Source organism: Scyliorhinus torazame, chromosome 7 (assembly GCF_047496885.1).
Source record: "Scyliorhinus torazame isolate Kashiwa2021f chromosome 7, sScyTor2.1, whole genome shotgun sequence".
Classification (NCBI taxonomy): Eukaryota; Metazoa; Chordata; class Chondrichthyes; order Carcharhiniformes; family Scyliorhinidae; genus Scyliorhinus; species Scyliorhinus torazame.
In genome coordinates, this window is record NC_092713.1 from 23313667 (window position 1) to 23340820 (window position 27154).

General features: G+C 46.8%; 1 protein-coding gene across 1 annotated transcript in view; it reads right to left on the bottom strand.

Annotated features, from left to right (window-relative positions):
• LOC140426088 (calcium-activated chloride channel regulator 1-like) overlaps positions 1 to 27154 on the bottom strand; it is an 80083-nt gene that overhangs the window by 17807 nt on the left and 35122 nt on the right. Inside the window, exons 4-10 of the mRNA XM_072510431.1 lie at positions 25214 to 25319; positions 21558 to 21723; positions 14394 to 14615; positions 4629 to 4853; positions 4360 to 4537; positions 3273 to 3379; positions 2964 to 3185 (exon numbers count right to left, since the gene is read on the bottom strand). Coding sequence (XP_072366532.1) covers positions 2964 to 3185; positions 3273 to 3379; positions 4360 to 4537; positions 4629 to 4853; positions 14394 to 14615; positions 21558 to 21723; positions 25214 to 25319 — 1226 coding nt within the window. The remainder of the gene's footprint in view (positions 1 to 2963; positions 3186 to 3272; positions 3380 to 4359; positions 4538 to 4628; positions 4854 to 14393; positions 14616 to 21557; positions 21724 to 25213; positions 25320 to 27154) is intronic.

Consider the following 27154-nt stretch of genomic DNA (forward strand, 5'->3'; position numbering starts at 1 on the left):
GGTGTCTCAGAGGGACGTGTAAACACTTTAGAATAGGTCATTATTACGAGGGAGGAAGTGTTAGGTGTTAAAAAGCATTAAGTTCGACAAATCCCCAGGGCCAGATGGCATCTATCCCGGATTACTAAGAGAGACAAGAGATTAAATCGCTGGGCCTCTGACAAAAATCTTTGTGTCCTCATTGGCCACAGGTGAGATCTCAGAGGATTGGAGGATAGCCAAAGTTGTACCATTAGTTAAGAAGGGTTGCAAGGATAATCCAGGTAATTATAGGTCAGTGAGCTTGATGTCAGTGATAGGGAAATTGTTGGAAAAGATACTCAGAGATTCGCAGAGATAGTGGGCGGAATTCTCTGTTAATGGGGTTATGTCCCCACGCCCGGGAGAAAACGGGCGTGAATCACTCTGGATGTTCCTGGAGAATCTTGTCCCTCTCTCTCGTGAATACTGAAACAAAACATTCATTTAGGGCCTCCCCTATCTCCTCAAACTCTAGGCACAAGTTACCTCCACTATCCCTGTTCGGTCCTACTCTCACTCTGATCATCCTCTTATTTCTCACATAAGTGTAGAACACCAGGTTTTTTCATGCCCCCTTCTAGCTCTCCAAGTCCATTTTTGAGTTCATTCATAGCTACCTTGTAACCCTCTAGAGCTATGCCAGATCCTTGCTTCCTCAAGCTTACATAAACTTCCTTCTTCCTCTTGACTAGAAGCTCCATTCTCTTGTCATCCAACACTCCTTCACCTTACCATTCCTTCCTCGTCTCAGTGGAACAAAACTATCCAGCACTCGCAGCAAGTGCTCCTTAAACAACCCCCACATTACTGTTGTGCATTTCCCCAAGAACAACTGTTCCCACATTATGCTCCTCAGCTCCTGTCTAACAGCAGTGTAATTTCCACCCCCCAAATAAATACTTCCCATGCTGTCTGTTCCTATCACTCTCCATGACTGTGGTAAAGGTCAAGGATTTGTGATCACTGTCACCGAAATGCTCTCCCACCGAGACATCTGACACCTGGCCTGGTTCGTTGCCAAGCACCAAATCCAATATGGCCTCCCCCCGAGTCAGCCTATCTACATATTGAGTCAGGAATCCTTCCTGTCCACTCCTGACAAAATCTGCTCCATCCAAACCATTTGATCTAAGGAGGTTCCAGTCAATATTAGGGAAGTTGAAGTCACCCATGACAACAACTCTGTTACTTCTGCACCTTTCCAAGATCTGCTGCCCAATCTGTTCCTCCATCTCTCTGCTGCTGTTGGGGGGTCCATATAAAATTCCCAATAAAGTGACTGCTCCTTTCTTGTTTCTGACTTCCACCCATACTGACTCAGTAGACAAACTCTCCTCAACCAACTCCTTTTCTGCAGCTGTGGTGCACTCCCTAATTAACAGTGCCACTCACCCACCTCTTTTACCTCCCTCCCTATTCTTCTTAAAACATTTAAACCCCAGAACATCTAACAACCACTCCTGCCGCTGTGAATTCCATGTCTCCTTAATGGCCACAACACGTAGTTCCAAGTACTGATCCTTGCTCTAAGTTCATCTCCCTTATTCCTGACACTCGTTGCATTGAAACAGATAAGGGGATCAGGGATTATGGGGAAAAGGCAGGAGAATATGGATGAAAAAAATATCAGCCATGATTGTATGGCGGAGCAGACTCGTTGGGCCGAGTGGCCTAATTCTACTCCTATGTCTTATGGTCTTATAGTAAATGAGCCTTCACCCTCAAAGGGATGAGACAATGCAGTAGACGCTATAGCACAGTTGTATAGCGCTCTGGGTAGACCACATCTAGAGCACTTTGTTTAGTTCTGACAATCAAACATCAGGAATGACATAATGATCTTGGTGAAGATACAAGTACAGATTCTCCAAAATGTTTCTGCAGCTAAAACGATTAACACATGAGGAAAGGTTACAAAGATTAAGGTAGTATTTATTTGAGTATGGAAGATTAGGGTGATCTAATTGGGATCTAATTAAGACAATTAAAAATTTGATCATGTGGTTAAACTCCACTGCGAGCATCTAGAACAAAGGAGATCAGTCATAAGGGAGTGAAACCCCTTCTTCAACAAGCAGTAATTGAATCCTGGAGTTCTCTGGGGCTAGGAGGCAAAGTAAACTTTCAAAACTAAGGTCGATTGATTTTTGGGAAGCAAGGAATTCGAGGGGTATGGAATCAAGCTGAGTAAATGGTGTTAAGATACAGGTCAGCCATAGTTTATTGAAATGGCACAACACGTTTAAGGAGCTGACGGTCTTTGTCTTTTCATATGCTATCCAGGCATCAGACCATAAGATCACAAGACAAAGGAGCAGAATCGGCCCATTGAGTCTGCTCCGCCATTCAATCATGGCTGATATTTTTCTCATCCCCATTCTCCTGCCTTCTCCCCATAACCCCGACCCCCTTATTAATCAAGAACCTATCAATCTCGATCTTACAGACACTCAGTGATTTGACTTCCACAGCAAAGAGTTCCACAGATTCACCACACTCTGGCTGAAGAAATTTCTCCTCATCTCGAGGAGCTATAGTTTGAAATTGTGTCCTCTGAGAAATATGCGTGCGCGAGAGTCAGGTGAACACAGGATTGAACTGTGATGCCACCATGAGTTAAGTCCCAAGGCTGACATTCAGATTGAATGAACATTTCCCAATGCCCGGCCTTCTCACCAATTGATGGAAACAGAAGTCATACATTTCCCACCGTAGAAACGGCCAGGAAGACAACCCATTGGCTTCTTTCAATTTGCATAGTGGACTCAACTGGCCGATGACAGACAGCACATGAAGGACTGTTGTACGGAATGTGACCTTGTCAAAATCAAGGATAGATAGCAGCAGGAAAGCTGAACTTAGCACTACCAGACAAAAACAATTTGTTTGAGAGGAATTACATTGCAGAATGTAAAGAATAAAGAATGCATTTTGATCCATACCTGTGCGGTGCCATTAATGTTAAGACGGGCTGTGAGTAAAGTCTCACCTCTCACAAAGGCATCTTTGTTGTAAACCTTTCCACTGGGGTCAGCTACAAATATATCTGGGATCTGCTTCTCCCATGTAACTACAAAAAATGTATCATTCCCAACAGTCTTATCGATAGGCACTGTATCATTCATCCAATCTCCATCATAAATCATTGTTCCAAAGCTTTCAAGCTGGAATCAAACAAATAGAACTATTATATCTTACTGTTGGGTTGGCAAAGGAATAATTGGAAAGTCACTTTCTGAGCGTAATCCGACCTGAATAGACTGTTGACTAATGTCATCATTTCCTGATACTAATCCAGTGAAGGCATCGATTAATCCACTTGCATCCACGTTGCCAGTGGCTGCAAATTGTAACCCCCCTGAAGAATGGAAAGAGAAAAATATGTCATCAACATTGAAAAAACATGTGGTTAATGCCAATTTAAACTGCCTAATGAAAAACCGCTGTCAATTAAAGTATTCAATTTTTTTTTTGATAAATTTAGATTACCCAATTATTTTTACTCCAATTAAGGGGCAATTTAGCGTGGCCAATCCACCTAACCTGCACATCTTTAGGTTGTGGGGGTGAAACACAGGCAGACACGGGGAGAATGTGCAAACTCCACACGGGCAGTGACCCAGAGCCGGGATTCGGACCCGGGTCCTCAGTGCCGCAGATCCAGTGCTAACCACTGCGCCACATGCCACCCTTGACCCCGATCTTAACCCAGCCGTTCAGCATGAGCAATGAGTGTGGGGGTGAGGGAGAAGCTGTTAAAACGGCCATGCTGCCCACTGTGTTCACACTGTCAGTAATGTTAACAGGAATCTTGGAAAGTCAAGCGTGACATTTCAGAAATGTGGACACGTTTACTGCTTTTATTGCATACTTTTCAATCTTGTGTGATGTTGCGTACAATGAATTAAAAAATACACAGGGTGCAATCGCCTTCTTGTTTACTGTGTTTGTGACTAAAGCGAGACAGCACCAGAACCAAAGACAGGAACCCAATCTGTAGAAATGTAGATTTCTGGCTAACTATAACCAAGGCATGATGGAATACTTGGTCATAATTGTGGTGTACTGAAGATACTGCTGAGAGGGCAAGAATAGGTTGGTGGATCCCCTTTCCTGTGTATGCAGTGTCACTTCCTTACCTATATACATCTGTTTCCACACATTGTCACATGCAAGTCTTACTCGGAGAGTAGTTTTCGACAAATCCCACCAATCTCCTATCGGAGGTCGACCCAGTAATTGGAACGCAGTTTCTTATTTCAGCTGAGAAGTTGGCCAAATCATTTTAAACATCCAAATGTTTCCACTACAATGAAAGAGCCTTTCAGCGTTTATTACCTGTCATGTTTGACAGCTGTTCCAACGCTATGGCCGCACTTGGTCCTAATGCTATAGTGTGGACAACTGCCCCACTTTGTTTAACCTCGGCGAAGCAACTGCTTATTCCACCGTCCTCCCCATCAGTCAGCAAAACGATTTCATCACCGCGCGTGGCACCGTCGTCATCGCGAAGTACCTGCAAAACAGTTAGTTACTGTCAACACGGGAAAATGTAATAACAGCAAATAATGTGTTGTTGAAAGTTCCTCCAGCTTTTCAGATGTTACCTCGAATCCAGCCTGAACACCGGCACAGATATTTGTTCCGCCTGAAGCTGATTTCGGTAGCAGTCGGACAAGTTCTTTCCTCACATCATCATTATCAATCAATTTCAAATTTGCTTGAATACTGGCATCGCTGCTAAAAGTGACAATTCCAACTTTCGATTGCACTTCAACGATCTGCAGTAAGAATATCTCTGCTGCTTGTCGGAGTCTGTTAATACGATTCTCCTATTTAATAGAAATAAGACAATTCAATTGCTATGTTCTGCGCTCTCAAGACAAAGGAACTTGAAGTTGTAGCATGTTTGATTCAACGCAAATAACACCAATGTGTTGAACAGTGGCTAACTCTACAAAAGCTTGATCTGGACAGGGGAAAGCCTGCCGATGACATCACAAACTATACACATGACTAGGTTCTTGAAGTGACCACGAAAGAATACAACCCCAAATGTATAAGACCATAAGACATAGGAGCAGAATTAGGCCACTCGGCCCATCGAGTCTGCTCCGCCATTCAATCATGGCTGATATTTTCTCATCCCCAATCTCCTGCCTTCTCCCCATAACCCCCTGATCCCCTTATTAATCAAGAACCTATCTATTTCTGTCTCAAAGGCATTCAGTGATTTGGCCTCCACAGCCTTCTGCGGCAAAGAGTACCACAGATTCACCACCCTCTGGCTGAAGAAATTCCTCCTCATTTCTGTTTTAAAGGATGAAATGAAATGAAAATCGCTTATTGTCACAAGTAGGCTTCAAATGAAGTTACTGTGAAAAGCCCCTAGTCGCCACATTCCAGCGCCTGTTCGGGGAGGCTGTTACGGGAATTGAACCGTGCTGCTGGCCTGCCTTAGTCTGCTTTCAAAGCCACCTATTTAGCCTTGTGCTAAACAGCCACTTTCGAGGATCGTCCCTTTAGTCTGAGATGGTGTCCTCTGGTTCGAGCTTTTCCAACAAGGGGAAACACCCTCTCCACGTCCACTCTATCCAGGCCTCGCAGTATCCTGTAAGTTTCAATAAGGTCTCCCCTCTTCCTCCGAAACTCCAATGAGTACAGACCCAGAGTCCTCAACCGTTCCTCATACGACAAGTTCTTCATTCCAGGGATCATTCATGTGAACTTCCTCTTGTCATAATATCCACTCATGTATATAATGAGATGCAGACAGGCAGTGATTGACACACAGGATGACCAGTAAGCACACAGCACAGTGCAGCGAATCACCAGACAGGACACTACCACTATAAAGCCAGACCGCACTCGGTTTCCTGCTCTCTCGGGACCCAGCCACTGAGACAGTCAGAGTCCACGAGCTAGCAAGTGCAAACACCATGCGGTAGCTAGTAAGTCTGGTCAGGCGACTAAAAAGTCTCCAGTCAGTTCAGTATAGTGTCGACCCACAGCTGAATATGTATATCAGTTCTATCGTTGAATAAAACAGTGTTGGATCTTCTCCAATGTTAGATGTCTGTTTCTAGCTTCACTGCATTGAGTGTAGTCCACACCTCTGACCCTTTCCAAGGCCAACACATCCTTCCTTTGATACGGGGCCCAAAACTGCTCATAATACTCCAAATGAGGTCTGACCAGAGCCTTATACAGCCTCAGAAGTACATCCCTGGTCTTGTATTCTCGTCCTCTTGACATGAATGCTAACATTGCATTTGCCTTCTTAACTGCGGACTGAACCTGCACGTTAACCTTAAGAGATTCGTGAACAAGGACTCCCAAGTCCCTTTGTGCTTCTGATTTCCTACGCATTTCCCCATTTAGAAAATAATCTATGCCTAAACTCCTCCTTCCAAAGTGCATAACCTCATATTTTTCCACATAGTATTTAATCTGCCACTTCATTGCCCACTCTCCTAGCTTGTCCAAATCCTTCTGCAGCCCTCTCGCTTCCTCAGTACTACCTGTCTGTCATCAGATCTTTGTATCATCTGCAAACTTAGCAACAGTGCCTTCAGTTCCTTCTTCCAGATCATTAATGTATATTGTGAAAAGTTGTGGTCTCAGCACAGACCCCTGAGGCACACCACTATTCACCGGCTGCCATCCTGAAAAAGACTCATTTATCCGCACTCTCTGCCTTCTGCCAGTCATGCAATCCTCTATCCATGTCAGGATCTTACCCTTAACACCATGGGCTCTTAACTTATTTAACAGTCTCCTATGCGGCACCTTGTCAAAGTCCTTCTGGAAATCTAAATAAATCACATCCACTGCTTAACCTTTGTCTAACTTCCTTGTAGCCTCCTCAAAGAACTCTGACAGATTTGTCAGGCATGACCTCCCTTAGACAAAGCCGTGCTGACTCAGTCCTATTTTACCATGCACTTCCAAGTACTTCTCGATCTCATCTTTAATAACAGACTCTAAAATCTTACCAACAATCGAAGTCAGGCTAACCGGCCTATAATTTCCCATCTTCTGCCTCCCTCCCTTCTTAAACAACAGTGTTACATTAGCAACTTTCCAGTCCTCTGGGACACTTCCTGCTTCCAGGGATTCATAAAAAATCGGAACCAATACCTCCACAATTTCCTCAGCTATCTCTTTTAGGATTCTGGGGTGCAGACCATCCAGTCCAGGTGACTTAGCCACCTTCAGACCTATCAGTTCCCCAGAACCTTCTCCACTCACATCTGCCCCCTGATTCTCCTGGAGCTCTGGCATCCCACTGGTGTCTTCCACCACGAAGACTGATGCAAAGTAACTATTCAGTTCGTCTGCCATTTCTTTGTTCCCTATTATAACTTCTCCAGTGGTCCAATGTCTATTTTTGCCTCTCTCTTACCTTTTATATATTGAAAGAAACTCTTCCTATCTTCTTTTAAATCACTAGCTAACTTGCACTCATACTTCGTTTTCTCTCCCCTTATTGCTTTTTTAGTTGTCCTCTGCTCGCTTTTAAATGACTCCCAATCCTCTGGCTTCCCACTAACACTCGCCACTTTGTATGCTTTTTCTTTTGCTTTTATGCTGTCCTTGACTTCCCTCGTCGACCATGGATGCCTCGCCCTCCCCTTAGCATGTTTCCTCCTCCTTGGGGAATTTCCGTTGTGCCTCCCGAATAACTCCCAAAAACTCCTACCATTGCTATTCCACTGTCTTCCCTGCTAGGCTCCTTTTCCGAACAACTCTGGCCAGGTCCTCCCTCATGTCTTTGTAGTTACCCTTATTTAATTGTAATACCGTTACATCTGACTCCAGCTTCTCCCTCTCAAACTGCAGGGTAAATTCTATCATATTGTAGTCACTACTCCCTAAAGTTACCTTCACCTTAAGATCCCTGATCAAGTCTGCCTCATTACACATCACCAAATCCAGAATTGCCTGTTCCCTCGTGGGCTCTACCACAAGCTGCTCCAAAAGACCATCTTTTAAACCATTCCTCAAATTCCTTTTTCCCAGTCCACACGCATATTGAAGTCTCCCAAGATTATTGTGATATTGTCTTTTTTACATGCTTTCCCTATCTCCTGATTTATTTTCTGCCCTGCATCCTGACTACTGCTAGGGGGGCTGTACATAACACCATCAGGGTATTTTTACCTTTGCGATTCATCAACTCTACCCACAAAGATTCTATGCCTTCTGATTCTATATCGCTCCTAGCTATCAATTTAACTTAATTCCTTGCTAACAATGCAACCCCGCCCCCTTTGCCCATCTCCCTGTCCTTTCGATAGGACACATATCCTTGTACATTTAGATCCCAGCCCTGATCCCCTTGCAGCCACGTCTCTGTGATGCCCACAGCATCATACCGGCCAATTTCAATGTGCGCAACAAGGTCATTTACCTTGTTCCGTATACTGCGCACATTAAGGTACAATACCCTCAGTCCTGCATTGACCACCTCCATTCTCACACAGTCACCTTTTTTGCTCTGCCTGAAGGTGATAAGAACATAAGAACTAGGAGCAGGAGTAGGCCATCTGGCCCCTCGAGCCTGCTCCACCATTCAATGAGATCATGGCTGATCTTTTGTGGACTCAGCTCCACTTTCCGGCCCGAACACCATAACCCTTAATCCCTTTATTCTTCAAAAAACTATCTATCTTTATCTTAAAAACATTTAATGAAGGAGCCTCTACTGCTTCACTGGGCAAGGAATTCCATAGATTCACAACCCTTTGGGTGAAGAAGTTCCTCCTAAACTCAGTCCTAAATCTACTTCCCCTTGTTTTGAGGCTATGCCCCCTAGTTCTGCTTTTACCCGCCAGTGGAAACAACCTGCCCGCATCTATCCTATCTATTCCCTTCATAATCTTATATGTTTCTATAAGATCCCCCCTCATCCTTCTAAATTCCAACGAGTACAGTCCCAGTCTACTCAACCTCTCCTCATCATCCAACCCCTTCAGCTCTGGGATTAACCTAGTGAATCTCCTCTGCACACCCTCCAGTGCCAGTACGTCCTTTCTCAAGTAAGGAGACCAAAACTGAACACAATACTCCAGGTGTGGCCTCACTAACACCTTATACAATTGCAGCATAACCTCCCTAGTCTTAAACTCCATCCCTCTAGCAATGAAGGACAAAATTCCATTTGCCTTCTTAATCACCTGTTGCACCTGAAAACCAACTTTCTGCGACTCATGCACCAGCACACCCAGGTCTCTCTGCACAGCAGCATGTTTTAATATTTTATCATTTAAATAATAATCCCTTTTGCTGTTATTCCTACCAAAATGGATAACCTCACATTTGTCAACATTGTATTCCATCTGCCAGACCCTAGCCCATTCACTTAGCCTATCCAAATCCCTCTGCAGACTTCCAGTATCCTCTGCACTTTTTGCTTTACCACTTATCTTAGTGTCGTCTGCAAACTTGGACACATTGCCCTTGGTCCCCAACTCCAAATCATCTATGTAAATTGTGAACAGTTGTGGGCCCAACACTGATCCCTGAGGGACACCACTAGCTACTGATTGCCAACCAGAGAAACACCCATTAATCCCCACTCTTTGCTTTCTATTAATTAACCAATCCTCGATCCATGCTACTACTTTCCCCTTAATGCCATGCATCTTTATCTTATGCAACAACCTTTTGTGTGGCACCTTGTCAAAGGCTTTCTGGAAATCCAGATATACCACATCCATTGGCTCCCCGTTATCTACCGCACTGTTAATGTCCTCCAAAAATTCCACTAAATTAGTTAGGCAAGACCTGCCCTTTACGAACCCATGCTGCGTCCGCCCAATGGGACAATTTCCATCCAGATGCCTCGCTATTTCATCCTTGATGACAGATTCCAGCATCTTCCCTACCACCGAAGTTAAGCTCACTGGCCTATAATTACCCACTTTCTGCCTACCTCCTTTTTTAAACAGTGGTGTCACGTTTGCTAATTTCCAATCCGCCGGGACCACCCCAGAGTCTAGTGAATTTTGGTAAATTATCACTAGTGCATTTGCAATTTCCCTAGCCATCTCTTTTAGCACTCTGGGATGCATTCCATCAGGGCCAGGAGACTTGTCTACCTTTAGCCCCATTAGCTTGCCCATCACTACCTCCTTGGTGATATCAATCCTCTCAAGGTCCTCACCTGTCATAGCCTCATTTCCATCAGTCACTGGCATGTTATTTGTGTCTTCCACTGTGAAGACTGACCCAAAAAACCTGTTCAGTTCCTCAGCCATTTCCTCATCTCCCATTATTAAATCTCCCTTCTCATCCTCTAAAGGACCAATATTTACCTTAGCCACTCTTTTTTGTTTTATGTATTTGTAGAAACTTTTACTATCTGTTTTTATATTCTGAGCAAGTTTACTCTCATAATCTATCTTACTCTTCTTTATAGCTTTTTTAGTAGCTTTCTGTTGCCCCCTAAAGATTTCCCAGTCCTCTAGTCTCCCACTGATCTTTGCTACTTTGTATGTTTTTTCCTTCAATTTGATACTCTCCCTTATTTCCTTAGATATCCACGGTCGATTTTCCCTCTTTTTACCGTCCTTCCTTTTTGTTGGTATAAACCTTTGCTGGGCACTGTGAAAAATCACTTGGAAGGTTCTCCACTGTTCCTCAACTGTTTCACCATAAAGTCTTTGCTCCCAGTCTACCTTAGCTAGTTCTTCTCTCATCCCATTGTAATCTCCTTTGTTTAAGCACAAAACACTCGTGCTTGATTTTACCTTCTCACCCTCCATCTGTATTTTAAATTCCACCATATTGTGATCGCTCCTTCCGAGAGGATCCCTAACTATGAGATCCTGAATCAATCCTGTCTCATTACACAGGACCAGATCTAGGACCGCTTGTACCCTCGTAGGTTCCATTACATACTGTTCGAGGAAACTATCGCGGATACATTCTATAAACTCCTCCTCAAGGCTGCCTTGACCGACCTGGTTAAACCAATCAACATGTAGATTAAAATACCCCATGCTAACTGCTGTACCATTTCTACATGCATCTGTTATTTCTTTGTTTATTGCCTGCCCCACCATAATGTTACTATTTGGTGGCCTATAGATTACTCCTATCAGTGACTTTTTCGCCTTACTATTCCTGATTTCCACCCAAATGGATTCAACCTTATCCTCCATTGCACCGATGTCATCCCTTACTGTTGCCCGGATGTCATCCTTAAATAACAGAGCTACACCACCTCCCTTACCATCCACTCTGTCCTTCCGAAAAGTTTGATACCCTCGGATATTTAACTCCCAGTCGTGACCATCCTTTAACCATGTTTCAGTAATGGCCACTAAATCATAGTCATTCACGATGATTTGCGCCATCAACTCATTTACCTTATTCCGAATACTACGAGCATTCAGGTAAAGTACACTTATGTTGGCTTTTTTACCTCTGTTCTTAATCTTAACACCTCGATCAGTAGCCTCTCCTAAGTTATATTTCCTCTTAACCTTTCTCCTAATTTTCCTTGTCGTTGAACCCATATCTTACTGTAACAACCTGCTGCGTCGCTTACCATTTATGTTTTCACTTCCCGTTTTATTTCTTTTAGTATTCCTGGTCCTATTCACTGAGCTCCCCTCAGTCACTGTACCTTGTACTGTCGCCCTTTTTGATTTTTGACTATGGCTTCTCTGCCTTACACTTTCCCCCTTACTGCCTTTTATTTCTGTCCCTGTTTTACTACCTTCCAACTTCCTGCATTGGTTCCCATCCCCCTGCCACATTAGTTTAAACTCTCCCCAACAGCTCTAGCAAACCCCCCCCCCCTAGGACATCGGTTCCAGTCCTGCCCAGGTGCAGACCGTCCGGTTTGTACTGGTCCCACCTCCCCCAGAATCGGTTCCAATGTCCCAGGAATTTGAATCCCTCCCTCTTGCACCATCTCTCGAGCCACGTATTCATCCTCTCTATCCTGACATTCCTACTCTGACTAGCTCGTGGCACTGGTAGCAATCCTGAGATTACTACCTTTGAGGTCCTACTTTTTAGTTTAACTCCTAGCTCCCTAAATTCAGCTTGTAGGACCTCGTCCCATTTTTTACCTATATCGTTGGTGCCTATGTGCACCACGACAGCTGGCTGTTCACCCTCCCCCCCCCAGAATGTCCTGCAGCCGCTCCGAGACATCCTTGACCCTTGCACCAGGGAGGCAACATACCATCCTGGAGTTTCGATTGCGTCCGCAGAACCGCCTGTCTATTCCTCTTACAATTGAGTCCCCTATCACTATAGCCCTGCCATTCTTCTTCCTGCCCAGCTGCGCAGCAGAGCCAGCCACGGTGCCATGAACCTGGCTGCTGCTGCCTTCCCCTGGTGAGCCATCTCCCTCAACAGTATCCAAAGCGGTATATCTGTTTTGCAGGGAGATGACCGCAGAGGACACCTGCACTGCCTTCCTACTCTTGCTCTGTCTTTTGGTCACCCATTTACTATCTCCCTCAGTACCTTTCACCTGCGGTGTGACCAACTCGCTAAACGTGCTATCCACGACGTCCTCAGCATCGCGGACGCTCCAAAGTGAGTCCATCCGCAGCTCCAGAGCCGTCAAGCGGTCTAACAGGAGCTGCAACTGGACACACTTCATGCACGTGAAGGAGCCAGGGACAGTGGACGTGTCCCTGAGCTCCCACATCGCACACGAGGAGCACGACACGGGTCTGAGATCTCCTGCCATGTCTTAAACCTTTGGTTAACTTCAACAATTTCAATTTCCCCAGAAAAAATTTAAATAAATAAATAAACAATGAAGAAAAAAATAAATAAATATACCAATGAAAAGAAACAGAAAAACAGAAACACTACTTACCAGTCACAAAAAGCACTTCCTCCCCACCCAGCTTCGAATTCCCACCTCGATTCAAATTCCCAAACTCACTCTTTGCTGCCTCACTCCTGGCTGTCTTCTCTGTCTCACTGGGAGATGTTCTATTATTTTTGTTCTCTATTTCTCCTTCAGTTACGACAGCTTCTAAGCTAATGGTTCCCACCCCCACTGCCATATTAGTTTCTCAATGATTTTTTTTCAAATGTAACAGATTTCCTACCAGCCAATCAGGTCACAGCTTTACTGTGATTTCACTTCAGTTTTCCCCCCCGCAATTTGAAAAGGTATTTGTATCACTTACCTTCCCGGGATGCTCTCTGGATCACTCCCTGCAGATTAACAGTTACAAAGCCGGAAGAAACAAAACAAAAAGGGTAAAAGCACCTCCTCCCACTCTGCACCGAATAATCACATTGCTCCAAATTACCAAGTTCCAATTCCTATTCTGGCTGTCTCTCACTCAGGATGTCTCGACTTCACCATGCGCAAGTGTAACAGCAATACGCTGCGCTAAATTATTTATTTTACTTAATTTTTTTATACATTGCGTTTAAAAAATAAGATTTAAACTTGGAGCTGCTCAGCTGGACCAGTTCCAACCGCTGGGCCACTGTGCCGCTATCAGTCACACTCCTGGGGCGACTCCCCCCGCTGGGTCGGAGAATCGCCGGGGGCTGGCGTGAATCCCGCCCCTGCCGGTTGCCGAAGTCTCCGGCACCAGAGATTCGGCGGGGGCTGGAATTGCGCCGCGCCGGTTGGCGGGCCCCCCCGCTCGATTCTCCGGCCCGGATGGGCCGAAGTCCCGCCGATAAAATGCCTGCCCGCCGGCACAAATTAAACCACCTACCTTACCGGCGGGACAAGGCAACGTGGGCAGGCTCCGGGGTCCTGGGGGTGGCGCGGGGCGATCTGGCCCCGGGGGGTGCCCCCGCGGTGGCCTGGCCCGCGATCGGGGCCCACCGATCTGCGGGCGGGCCTGTGCCGTGGGGGCACTCTTTCCCTTCCGCCTCCGCCACAGTCTCCACCATGGCGGAGGCAGAAGAGACTCCCTCCACTGCGCATGCGCGGGAAACTGACAGCGGCCGCTGACGCTCCCGCGCATGCGCCGCCCGGAGATGTCATTTCCGCGCCAGCTGGCGGGGCACCAAAGGCCTTTTCCGCCAGCTGGCGGGGCAGAAATCCCTCCGGCGTCGGCCTAGCCGCTCAATGTTGGCGCTCAGCCCCCAAAGGTGCGGAGCATTCCGCACCTTTGGGGCGGCGCGATGCCCGTCTGATTGGCGCCGTTTTGGGCGCCAGTCGGCGGACATCGCGCCGTTTCCGGAGAATTTCGCCCCTGATTTGTGTCTTGTAGATGCTAGAGAGGATTCAGGCGCCAGGAGATGAGTCAGTCACCACAATGCCCAGCTTCTGAACTCCTCCAGCTTCCCGCCTGAAACGACACGACAGCCCAGACTGGGGTCCAAAACAACACTTTCGATGAAATATACTTTATGAAAGGTCTTACCGAATCCATGCTTCCGGATGTATCAAGGACTAAGGAGATCACACGGTCTTTGGCCTGTAGGATTGTAAATGTCGGTGTCACCGAACCAGTGTGGGGTGGGCGATTGTTTCTGAAATCCTCTGACTCTCTGATCACTTCCCAAATGCTCCTGTAATCGCACATTTTGTTCTGCATGGTCGGTGCTTCAGGATTGTGAGTGTTTTTGTCACAGAATTCAGTCACCTGGATATTAAAGAAAAAATGGCATGGGTTAAAGGGGCTTCAGGGCAAACCGCTCTGATTAAAAACCAGGCTGACACATAGGGGGCGGGTCACTTTTACCTTTGTCACCCAGTCAGTGAACTGTCCCAGCCTGTTATAAAACCCTGTGGATTGGCATTCCACTGACTCTAATGGATATCGGGTAGATTCTCTAACATGAAGGAATCCAAAATCAAGGTGTACATCTGGGGGCACCGTTCATAATAAAATCATAATGGGCCACATTGTCTGCTCTCCGGATCATCAGACGCTGGACTTGTGGCTAAGGGACCTTCAGGAATTTATTGTGTCACCTGTATTATCATTAAACTCCACCTACATTTGTGAAGATAAGGGGGAGTGGAGGAGTGCTGTATTATAGTCAAACTTTTCATATTTAGACTTCCGGTGACGGCGGGCGGGAGGCGGCCGCACAATGGAGGGCTCCCGGTCGGCAACGGCATTTTCGGGGCTTTAAGCCCAGTCCCAGGGTCCACGGAGGCGGCAGAAGAAGGGAGAAGGCACGGGGGAGGCACAGTGAAGACACAGGAGGTAAAAAGGAACAACGAAAAATGTCGAGGGTGAGCAAGAAAATGGCCGGAAAAAAAACAGCTGGAGGTCTGTCGGGGAGTGGAGTGGAAAGGTCACCAGGAAAAATGGAGGCTGGAGCACCAGGGAAGGTCGCACTGCTTACGGCTGAAGAAATAACTAAGGTGATGGCTGCGGAATTTGAAAAGCAGTTGGCGCAGATTGCGAAATGCATGGAGACGGTGAGGAAGGAGATGAGGGAGGTTTTGAGTGTGCTGGTGGAGGTGGCGGTTTCCCCGGTGAGGACGGAGGTGGCGAGCACAGTGGCGGAGGTGCGAGAGCAAGGGGAGGCTGTGAAGGAAGTGGAGGAGACGTTATTGCAGCACGGTGATCAACTTGCCTCGATGGGGAAAGAGATGCGGAAGGTGATGGATACTAACAAGGATCTGCGAGGAAAAATGGAAGACCTGGAAAACAGATCCAGGCGACAGAACTTGAGGATTGTGGGGCTGCCCGAAGGAGTTGAAGGACCGTAGCCGACTGAGTACTTTGCCGCGATGCTGGCAAAATTATTGGGGGAGGGGAAGGATACCTCCCGATATGAACTGGATCGGGCTCATCGGTCGTGGAGGCCTATACCAAAGGCGAGTGAGCCGGCAAGGGCAGTGACTCTGTGCTTCCGTAGGTACAGTGTGAAGGAGAACGTCCTGAGCTGGGCCAAGCAGAAGCGGGTGGTGCAGTGGGCTGGAGCTGGTATACGTGTATACCAGGACTTTACGGTGGAGCTGGCAAGGAGGCGGGCTGCCTTCAACCGGGTGAAGAGGGCACTGTACATTAGCAAGGTGCGGTGCAGCATTGTATATCCAGCAAAGCTGAGGGTGACTTACAAGCTCAGGGACTTTTATTTTGGAACGGCGGAAGCAGCGGAGGAGTTTGCGAAAGCAGAAGGACTGTGGCAGAACTGACAAATTGAGGAATGGCCATGTGCCGATGTAACCTCATGACTGTATTTTTTGTATCACTGCGCACGGGTGTAGAGATTAAAGGAGCCAATGTGGTATATATTTGGACAAGGGAAGGGACGGGACTTTCACTCGAAACGAGAGTTCTTTGGGTGTAGGTGGATATGCGGGGTTTGTGTGCTAAAAGGGGATCTTTGGGCTTTCCTAGGGCCGGACAAGTGGGAAAGGGACCCGGGCGGGGGCCTCCACGCTGGCCGGTTTAAGCCCGCCAGTGAACGGGAGTGAGGTGGGGGAGGGGCTGCAGCCATCGGAGCCTGGCAGAACAGGGTCCGAGTGGCCGAGCCGGGGTGGAAAGTTGGGGGGAAGGAACCGAGGTTGGGAGGTGGAGTTTTACAAGAGGCAGTGGACAGGAGGAGCTGGACACCTGCGGTGGGGGGGGGGGGGGGAGAAAGAGCTGTGTAAGATTAAGGGTGACTACGGGTAATCCCTGATTCCTTTTTGCCATTTGTTTATGTAAACATGCGGGTTGAGGTTTGGGGGTTGGTGGGTAGATGGGATCGTTGTTACTATGGGGACTTACATATCTTGCTGATTATTGTTTATTGTTGAAGGATGTAAATGTGGGAGAAAATGTGAAAAAGGAGCATAAAAAAAAAATGTTTTTAAACTTTTCATATTTAATAAATGTTTTTATTTTGTTGTTAAACACTAATTGGCATTCAGAGAACTCTGTTCCTCAATGTTTTTGAACAAAAAGTACAAGTTATGGCCTTTTAAGCCAAGGATCTGATCTATTCCGAAATTTTCCTGTGAGTTACCGAGCAGGATTCTCCGCACCCAGACCCCGAAATCGCGTTCGCCGCCAGAGCGGGGAATCCGTTTTCCCGCACAAAATTGGGACTGCCGCCGGTTCCGCTATTCTCCGCCCCACAAAAAGCAGCGTACTCAGGGAGTAAGCCATGCCAAGTATCCACCACCTCAGGCCATTGCTTGAGGTCCGCCCCGCTATTCTCCGTCCCCAGTCGGCCGAATTCCCGACGGCGTGGTTCTAATCTGGTCCTGCGCGAGGCAGCTGCGGACTCAGTCTGCGGCCGCCACAGTTGAGGGCGGGCCAATCGGAGGGCAGGGAGGGCCTCATTTGGGACTGGGGGCTATTTGTGTGGGCGGTCCGGGTCAGAACATAGAACATAGAACATAGAAAATACAGCACAGAACAGGCCCTCGGCCCACGATGTTGTGCCGAACCTTTGTCCTAGATTAATCATAGATTATCATTGAATTTACAGTGCAGAAGGAGGCCATTCGGCCCTTTGAGTCTGCACCGGCTCTTGGAAAGAGCACCCTACCCAAACTCAACACCTCCACCCAACACCAAGGGCAATTTGGACATTAAGGGCAATTTATCATTGGCCAATTCATCTAACCCGCACATCTTTGGACTGTGGGAGGAAACCGGAGCACCCGGAGGAAACCCACGCAGACACAGGGAGGACGTGCAGACTCCGCACAGACAGTGACCCAGCCCGAATCGAACCTGGGACCCTGGAGCTGTGAAGCAATTGTGCTATCCACAATGCTACCGTGCTGCCCTTGAGAACAAATAAATCTACACTATATCATTTTACCGTAATCCATGTACCTATCCAATAGCTGCTTGAAGGTCCCTAATGTTTCCGACTCAACGACTTCCACAGGCAGTGCATTCCATGCCCCCACTACTCTCTGGGTAAAGAACCTACCTCTGATATCCCTCCTATATCTTCCACCTTTCACCTTAAATTTATGTCCCCTTGTAATGGTTTGTTCCACCCGGGGAAAAAGTCTCTGACTGTCTACTCTATCTATTCCCCTGAGCATCTTATAAACCTCTATCAAGTCGCCCCTCATCCTTCTCCATTCTAATGAGAAAAGGCCTAGCACCCTCAACCTTTCCTCGTAAGACCTACTCTCCTTTCCAGGCAACATCCTGGTAAATCTTCTTTGCACCTTTTCCAAAGCTTCCACATCCTTCCTAAAATGAGGCGACCAGAACTGTACACAGTACTCCAAATGTGGCCTTACCAAAGTTTTGTACAGCTGCATCATCACCTCACGGCTCTTAAATTCAATCCCTCTGTTAATGAACGCGAGCACACCATAGGCCTTCTTCACAGCTCTATCCACTTGAGTGGCAACTTTCAAAGATGTATGAACATAGACCCCAAGATCTCTCTGCTCCTCCACATTGCCAAGAACTCTACCGTTAACCCTGTATTCCGCATTCATATTTGTCCTTCCAAAATGGACAGCCTCACACTTTTCAGGATTAAACTCCATCTGCCACTTCTCAGCCCAGCTCTGCATCCTATCTATGTCTCTTTGCAGCCGACAACAGCCCTCCTTACTATCCACAACTCCACCAATCTTCGTATCGTCTGCAAATTTACTGACCCACCCTTCAACTCCCTCATCCAAGTCATTAATGAAAATCACAAACAGCAGAGGACCCAGAACTGATCCCTGCGGTACGCCACTGGTAACTGGGATCCAGGCTGAATATTTGCCATCCACCACCACTCTCTGACTTCTATCGGTTAGCCAGTTCGTTAGCCAACTGGCCAAATTTCCCACTATCCCATGCCTCCTTACTTTCTGCATAAGCCTACCATGGGGAACTTTATCAAATGCCTTACTAAAATCCATGTACACTACATCCACTGCTTTACGTTCATCCACATGCTTGGTCACCTCCTCAAAGAATTCAATAAGATTTGTAAGGCAAGACCTACCCCTCACAAATCCGTGCTGACTATCCCTAATCAAGCAGTGTCTTTCCAGATGCTCAGAAATCCTATCCTTCAGTACCCTTTCCATTACTTTGCCTACCACCGAAGTAAGACTAACTGGCCTGTAATTCCCATGGTTATCCCTAGTCCCTTTTTTGAACAGGGGCACGACATTCACCACTCTCCAATCCCCTGGTACCACCCCTGTTGACAGTGAGGACGAAAAGATCATTGCCAACGGCTCTGCAATTTCATCTCTTGCTTCCCATAGAATCCTTGGATATATCCCGTCAGGCCCGGGGGACTTGTCTATCCTCAAGTTTTTCAAAATGCCCAACACATCTTCCTTCCTAACAAGTATTTCCTCGAGCTTACCAATCTGTTTCACACTGTCCTCTCCAACAATATCGCCCCTCTCATTTGTAAATACAGAAGAAAAGTACTCGTTCAAGACCTCTCCTATCTCTTCAGACTCAATACACAATCTCCCGCTATTGTCCTTGATCGGACCTACCCTCGCTCTAGTCATTCTCATATTTCTCACATATGTGTAAAAGGCCTTGGGGTTTTCCTTGATCCTACCCGCCAAAGATTGTTCATGCCCTCTCTTAGCACTCCTAATCCCTTTCTTCAGTTCCCTCCTGGCTATCTTGTGTCCCTCCAATGCCCTGTCTGAACCTTGTTTCCTCAGCCTTACATAAGTCATCTTTTTCCTCTTAACAAGACATTCAACCTCTCTTGTCAACCATGGTTCCCTCACTCAACCATCTCTTCCCTGCCTGACAGGGACATACATATCAAGGACACGTAGCACCTGTTCCTTGAACAAGTTCCACATTTCTCTTGTGTCCTTCCCTGCCAGCCTATGTTCCCAACTTATGCACTTCAATTCTTGTCTGACAACATCGTATTTACCCTTCCCCCAATTGTAAACCTTGCCCTGTTGCACGTACCTATCCCTCTCCATTACTAAAGTGAAAGTCACAGAATTGTGGTCACTATCTCCAAAATGCTCCCCCACTAACAAATCTATCACTTGCCCTGGCTCATTACCCAGTACTAAATCCAATATTGCCCCTCCTCTGGTCGGACAATCTACATACTGTGTTAGAAAAGCTTCCTGGACACACTGCACAAACACCACCCCATCCAAACTATTTGATCTAAAAAGTTTCCACTCAATATTTGGGAAGTTAAAGTCGCCCATGACTACTACCCTATGACTTCTGCACCTTTCCAAAATCTGTTTCCCAATCTGCTCCTCCACATCTCTGCTACTATTGGGGGGCCTATAGAAAACTCCTAACAAGGTGACTGCTCCTTTCCTATTTCTGACTTCAACCCATACTACCTCAATAGGGTGATACTCCTCGAACTGCCTTTCTGCAGCTGTTATACTATCTCTAATTAATAATGCCACCCCCCCACCTTTTTTACCACTCTCCCTAATCTTATTGAAACATCTATAACCAGGGACCTCCAACAACCATTTCTGCCCCTCTTCTATCCAAGTTTCCGTGATGGCCACCACATCGTAGTCCCAAGTACCGATCCATGCCTTAAGTTCACCCACCTTATTCCTGATGCTTCTTGCGTTGAAGTATACACACTTCAACCCATCTCCGTGCCTGCAAGTACTCTCCTTTGTCAGTGTTCCCTTCTCCACTGCCTCATTACACGCTTTGGCGTCCTGAATATCGGCTACCTTAGTTGCTGGACTACAAATCTGGTTCCCATTCACCTGCCAAATTAGTTTAAACCCTCCCGAAGAGTACTAGAAAACCTCCCTCCCAGGATATTGGTGCCCCTCTGGTTCAGATGCAACCCGTCCTGCTTGTACATGTCCCACCTTCCCCAGAATGCGCTTCAATTAGCCAAATACCTGAAGCCCTCCCTCCTACACCATTCTTGCAGCCACGTGTTCAACTGCACTCTCTCCCTATTCCTAGCCTCGCTATCACGTGGCACCGGCAACAAACCAGAGATGACAACTCTGTCTGTCCTGGCTTTTAACTTCCAGCCTAACTCCCTAAACTTGTTTATTACCTCCACACCCCTTTTCCTACCTATGTCGTTGGTACCAATGTGCACCACGACTTCTGGCTGCTCCCCCTCCCCCTGAAGGATCCTGAAGACACGATCTGAGACATCCCTGGCCCTGGCACCCGGGAGGCTTGCGACCACAGAATCTCCTATCTATTCCCCTAACCATTGAATCTCCTACAACTATTTCTTTTCTATTCTCCCCCCTTCCCTTCTGAGCCCCAGAGCCAGACTCAGTGTCAGGCGACTAGCTGATGCGGGGCACTATTTCGGCGGTCCAGGTCCGTGGGCTGAGTCCGCCATGGAGCACACCGCGGCTGCTGGAGGCCACCGCCGTGCGCATGCGCGGCCTCTGACCTGGAAGTGCGGGCGGCTGTATTGGCAGCTGGAGCTGCGAGCTCCACGACAGCTGCCTGCAGGGCTGTGAATCTGTGGCCTTTTGACGTCAGTTTTCTGGGTGTAAAAGACCACAGTTTCCATGATGGCGTGGGGAAATAGTCCCAGAAACGGAGAATCCAGCTTCCAATATCAACTGGGATCATAAGCGATATGACAAAATGAGAATGAGTTGCTGGAACAAAGTGTTAATGATATTTGAGAAAGTATCTCTTAGTGACATTACTTACCTGTGGCAGCCCCTGTATGTACATTATTGAAGAGGTTGCAGTCTGGTCTTTATCTGGATAAAATTGACAATTGCCTTTTGGTAATCCTGAGTTGGGATCAATTTCACATGATTTACAGTCGCCACCTGTGCAATCGCCATTCGTGCCGATTAACTCCTTTGAACATCTGAAAGCCAAAATAATCAAAGAAACTATTTATTTCTGAGTAACATTTCTAGAATAAGAAATCATTTAATAAAATAGAAACAGAAGCCGGGGTGTTCCGGTGTGGGCCCAGAAATTCCTGCCCAATATCAACGGACCTTTGGTTGGTCCGTCAAATTTTCCGCCCTTCGGGATCGGAAAATCCTGGCCATGGAAAATAGGCAACTGACTGCACAGCACGAGGCCACTCGGTCCATCATATCCTTACTGAATAAGGAAAGAGTCATTCCTCTTTCGAATCCCTCTTCCTTTTTTATTCATTCATGAGATGTGTGCACCATTGGCTACACCAGCATTTATTGCCCATCCCTAATTGCCCTTGAGAAGGTGGTGGTGAGCTGCCTTCTTGAACCGCTGCAGTCCATGTGGTGTAGGTACACCCACAGTGCTGTTAGGGAGTGCGTTCCAGGATTTTGACCCAGCGACAGTGAAGGAACGGCGATGTTGTGAGTCTGGTGTAGCCACCCCCCGTCCCCACCCCCTCCTCAAGGCGGGTTCTGAGGCCGGGGTGGGAGTATATAATTGAATGGACAGGATTCCCCCGTGATCCTGTCTGCCCAAGCCCAGAAGCAATTTTAAGTTTGAGCAGGCAGGGCCTCGGGTGCGAAACCCGCTCATTTACCAATTAGAGTCGGGGGGGGGGGTCCACATTTGGTTGTGTCGAGTCGAGCCTTTTGGGGGGCCAGTTGTGGTGCAGCAGTCAGGAGTGGGGGAGTCCTGTCAGGGGGTGTGGGGAGTCCCATGGGGGGGCGGTTAATCCCATGGGATGGGGGTGGTCTGTGGGGGGGTCGCAGTGCAGGGCATTTTGGAGGTTGAAGTGACGTGGAAGGGGGTGGATGAGGGGATGGTGGTTGTGTCCGATTGGGAGGAGCCCTGTGGAGGGATTGTGGGGGAGTCTCATAGGGGGTCCCTATGGAGGGAGTCCCATAGGGTGGCAGAGCAGGGGCCGTGTCGGTGTACCCAGAAGCTAGAACTGGTTTTAATTGTTCTAACATGTGGCACTGTCGGAATCATCCAAGGTTTGCAATTTACACCATAGTTTTTGGGTGGTTCCCAATGCAGAGAAACATTGCCCATCGGAAGTTTACTCTTCCCAGGCAATTCCCTTGCAGTCCTCACCTGGGAACTTGGATTGGATTGGATTTGTTTATTGTCATGTGTACCGAGTGAAAAGTATTGTTCTGCGTACAGTCCAGACAGATCGTTCCATACATTAAAATACATAGGGCATACATAAATACACAATGTAAATTCCTTGTGGGCGGGGGGGAAATCCCCAGCTTATCTTAGGTGTACATCCCAAATATGATGCCCTGGACCTAACTAGACCCTCCACCCTCTATTCTGTTTCCCAGTGCCATGGGAAGGTGGTCGAGGAAGTCATTTTGAGATCAGGTTACAGGCTTCCAAAAATTTATGTCTATGAGAGACGGACAGGGCAGATGCAGGTTTGTCTTGCGTGGTTGGCAGTCAATTCAGTAGCAAAGAGCAAGAGATAGAAATAGCCAGGCCTGCATCTGAAGCAGAGATTTTATTTTTATTCGTTCAGCGGATGTGGGCATCGTTGGCTGGGCCGTCATTTATTGCCCAGCCCTAATTGCCCTTGAACTGAATGGTTTTTCTGGACCATTTTAGAGGAAATTTAGGAGACAAACCTGTTGCTGTGGGTCTGGAGTCGCATGTAGGCCAGACTGGGTAAGGGGAGTAAATTTCTTTCCCTAAAGGACATGAGTGAGCCAGAATGGTTTTTATGATAATCGACAATGGTTTCATGGTCATCAATAGACTTCTAAATCCAGATTGTTTTTAAAAATTGAATTCAAATTTCACCATTAGCCGGGGTGGGATTTGAACTCGGGTCTCCAGAGCATTAGCACTGCAACACTGCCTCCCCTATGCTGATTTTCATCCACAATGCAGAGTTTAGGTGGAACTTGATCTTAGATTGAAGGCATTAAAAGAGTCTGGACGGCACGGTAGCACAGTGGGTAACACTGTGGCTTCACAGCTCCAGCTTCCCGGCTTGGGTCACTGTCTGGGCGGACTCTGCACGCTCTCCCCGTGCCTGCGTGGGTTTCCTCCGGGTGCTCCGGTTTCCTCCCACAAGTCCCAAAAAACGTGCTGATAGGTGAATTGGACATTCTGAGTTCTCCCTCAGTGTACCCGAGCAGGCGCCGGAATGTGGCGACCAGGGGCTTTTCACAATAACTTCATCGCAGTGTTAATGTAAGCCTACTTGTTACAATAAAGATTATTATTATAAAGATTTCCCTAGATTGGAGTTAGAGAAAGAAATCTATGGTATAGCCCTCGCAGTGAGAGATAATTATGTGATTAGAGGTTACTCAACTGGGAAGGTAAAAAAGTAACAATCCAATAGAAGCTTGGAGTTACTGAAATGTTTTCTATAAGAACTGTAACCCTGTGGAGAGTGTGATGTATCAAAAGTAAAAAGGAACCATTTATTCCCATAGTTTAAGGAATACGGTGTTGACAGAAGAAAAATAGTATTCAGTCAAGAGTATATTTTAGTCATTTCATACAGTAAATGTTTTATATATAAAATCTTAGCATCCTTTCAGCTATTTAACTGGAAGATCAAATTTCTCTTTAAAAGTTATGGGTCCCTACAGAGATTGCAACATGTCACAGGATCCAAATTCATATGGAATAATCAGGCTCCAGCCTTATTCAGAGGAAGAACATGCACCTGAAGCAAACAAAATGCTATGGTTCATGATGCACAAATGTGAGTGGAGCTTGCACTCCGATTGAAGGCTGAGATTGTGAGCAGTTAAAAGAGGCTGGAAGATTTGCCTAGCTTGGAACTGGAGGAAGAAATTTTCAGTGCAACCCTCACAGTGAGAGATTGGTCTTATTGAGCTACCCATAAGAAGGACCCATAGAAAACGGACCTGGGCAATCCGTACTCTATACCTGGATAGCCTACATTGCACAATTTATAATGGGTATGAGTCAATGTGGCTAGGAAGAACCTCACCACCTTTGATGTGGAGATGCTGGCGTTGGACTGGGGTGAGCACAGTACGAAGTCTTACAACACCAAGTTAAAGTCCAACAGGTTTGTTTCGATGTCACTAGCTTTCGGAGCGCTGCTCCTTCCTCAGGTGAATGAAGAGGTATGTTCCAGAAACACATATATAGACAAATTCAAAGATGCCAAAAAATGCTTGGAATGCGACCATTAGCAGGTGATTAAATCTTTACAGATCCAGAGATGAGGTAACCACCGTTGATGACAGTTGTTGGCAGAAACACGAGTCCTTTCCCGTCCATGAGATAGCAACACCAGAAAGCTGCCTGAACAATTTGCTGCCTTAATTGTGCCAATACATTTACCACAGCAGATCACAAGAACAGAAAGGTATTGCTTGGATATCATACTTTTATCTAGAAATTACATTTTTCAGTGACAATCAGAATGGACCTACCTTGTTGCTTCATACTTTCCATTAGATAAATAGTAAGGCACCAGCTGATTATATTCATCAAAAACTCCCCATTGAAGATGGGCCCATTCATGAACAAAAACTTTCTCTGTAGAAACAGAAGCCCTTTTGTTTAAAGTGAGACCAATGCTGTCACTTTCTGTGAGATATATATAGAACTGGTTCTTGGGATATATTAAATATTGGCATTTTCCACTCGTATGTAAACTACCCTCAGTGGTGTGAAGTTAATTTGTGGTATCGCAGAATGATCAATTCTCTTTCCCATGTTAGTGGTGGTATTGATTTCTGTCACAATGTTTCTGAGTATTGGTTAGAATTAGTCTGGGCAAGGGTTTAGCTGATGTAGTATCGATTGACCTGATGGGAAAGGACCTAATTAAAAATATATTGTTCCACGGGGCAGCACGGTAGCATTGTGGATAGCACAATTGCTTCACAGCTCCAGGGTCCTGGGTTCGATTCCGGCTTGGGTCACTGTCTGTGCGGAGTCTGCACATCCTCCCGTGTGTGCGTGGGTTTCCTCCGGGTGCTCCGGTTTCCTCCCACAGTCCAAAGATGTGCAGGTTAGGTGGATTGGCCATGATAAATTGTCCTTAGTGTCCAAAATTGTCCTTAGTGTTGGGTGGGGTTACTGGGTTATGGGGATAGGGTGGAGGTGTTGACCTTGGGTAGGGTGCTCTTTCCAAGAGCCGGTGCAGACTCGATGGGCCGAATGGCCTCCTTCTGCACTGTAAATTCTATGAATCTGTGAATTGGTAACATTGCTGTTAATTCTTTCACCAAAGCCACATACTCACAATTTTGTCTTAATTTTACCTCCTTTGTTTGTTGTCATAGAAACCACTGCACTCAAATTCATCATCTTCAGGGTCATCAAGTGGGAAGATGGTCTTTTTTCTTATTTATTCATTCACAGGATGTGGGTATCACTGTCTAGGCCAACATTTATTGCCCTTCCCCAATTACCCTTGAGAGGTTGATGCTGAGCTGCTGTCTTGAACCGCTGCAGTCCATGTGGTGTAGGTACACCCACAGTGCTGTTAGGGAGGGAGTTCCGGGATTTTAACCCAGTGACAGTGAAGGAACAGCGATATATTTCCAAGTAAGGATGGTGTGTGGCTTGGAGGGGAACTTGCAGGTGGTGGTGTTCCCATGTGTCTGCTTCCCCTGTCCTTCTAGCTGCTACCAATCACGGGTTTGGAGGGTGCTTCCTTAAGGAGCCTTGGTGATTTCCTGCAATGCACCTTGTAGATAGTACACACTGCTGCCATTCTGCATCAGTGGTGTAGGGAAAGAATGTTTGTGGATGGGGTGCTAATCAAGCATGCTTCTCTGCCCTGGAGGGTGCCTAATTCTTGAGTGTTGTTGGAATCTCACTCAACCAGGCAAGGGATGAGTATGTAATCACACTCCTGACTTGTGCCTTGTAGATGGTGGACAATCTCTGGGGAATCAGGAGGTGAGTTACTGACTGCAGAATTCGTAGCCTCAGACCTGCTCTTGGAGCTGCAGTATTCACATGGCTGGTCCAGTTCAGTTCCTGAGCAATGGTAACACCTATGCAGGTTGATAGTGGGGACTTCAGCAATCATAATGCCATTGAATGTCAAGGGGGAATGGTTTAGAATCATAGAATTCACAGTGCAGATTTGTGCTATTTGGCCAATCGAGTCTGCACCGGCTCTTGGAAAGAGCACCCTACTTAAGCCCACACTTCTACCCTTACCCCGTAACCCAGCAACCCCACCTAACCTAAGGGCAATTTTTGCATGGCCAATCCACCTAACCTGCACATCTTGGGATTGTGGGAGGAAACCGGAGCACCCGGAGGAAACCCACGCATTTGATGCCCTATTGTTGGAAATGGGCACTGCCTGGCATTTCTGAGCCACCTATCTGCCCAAGCCTGAATGCTGTTTA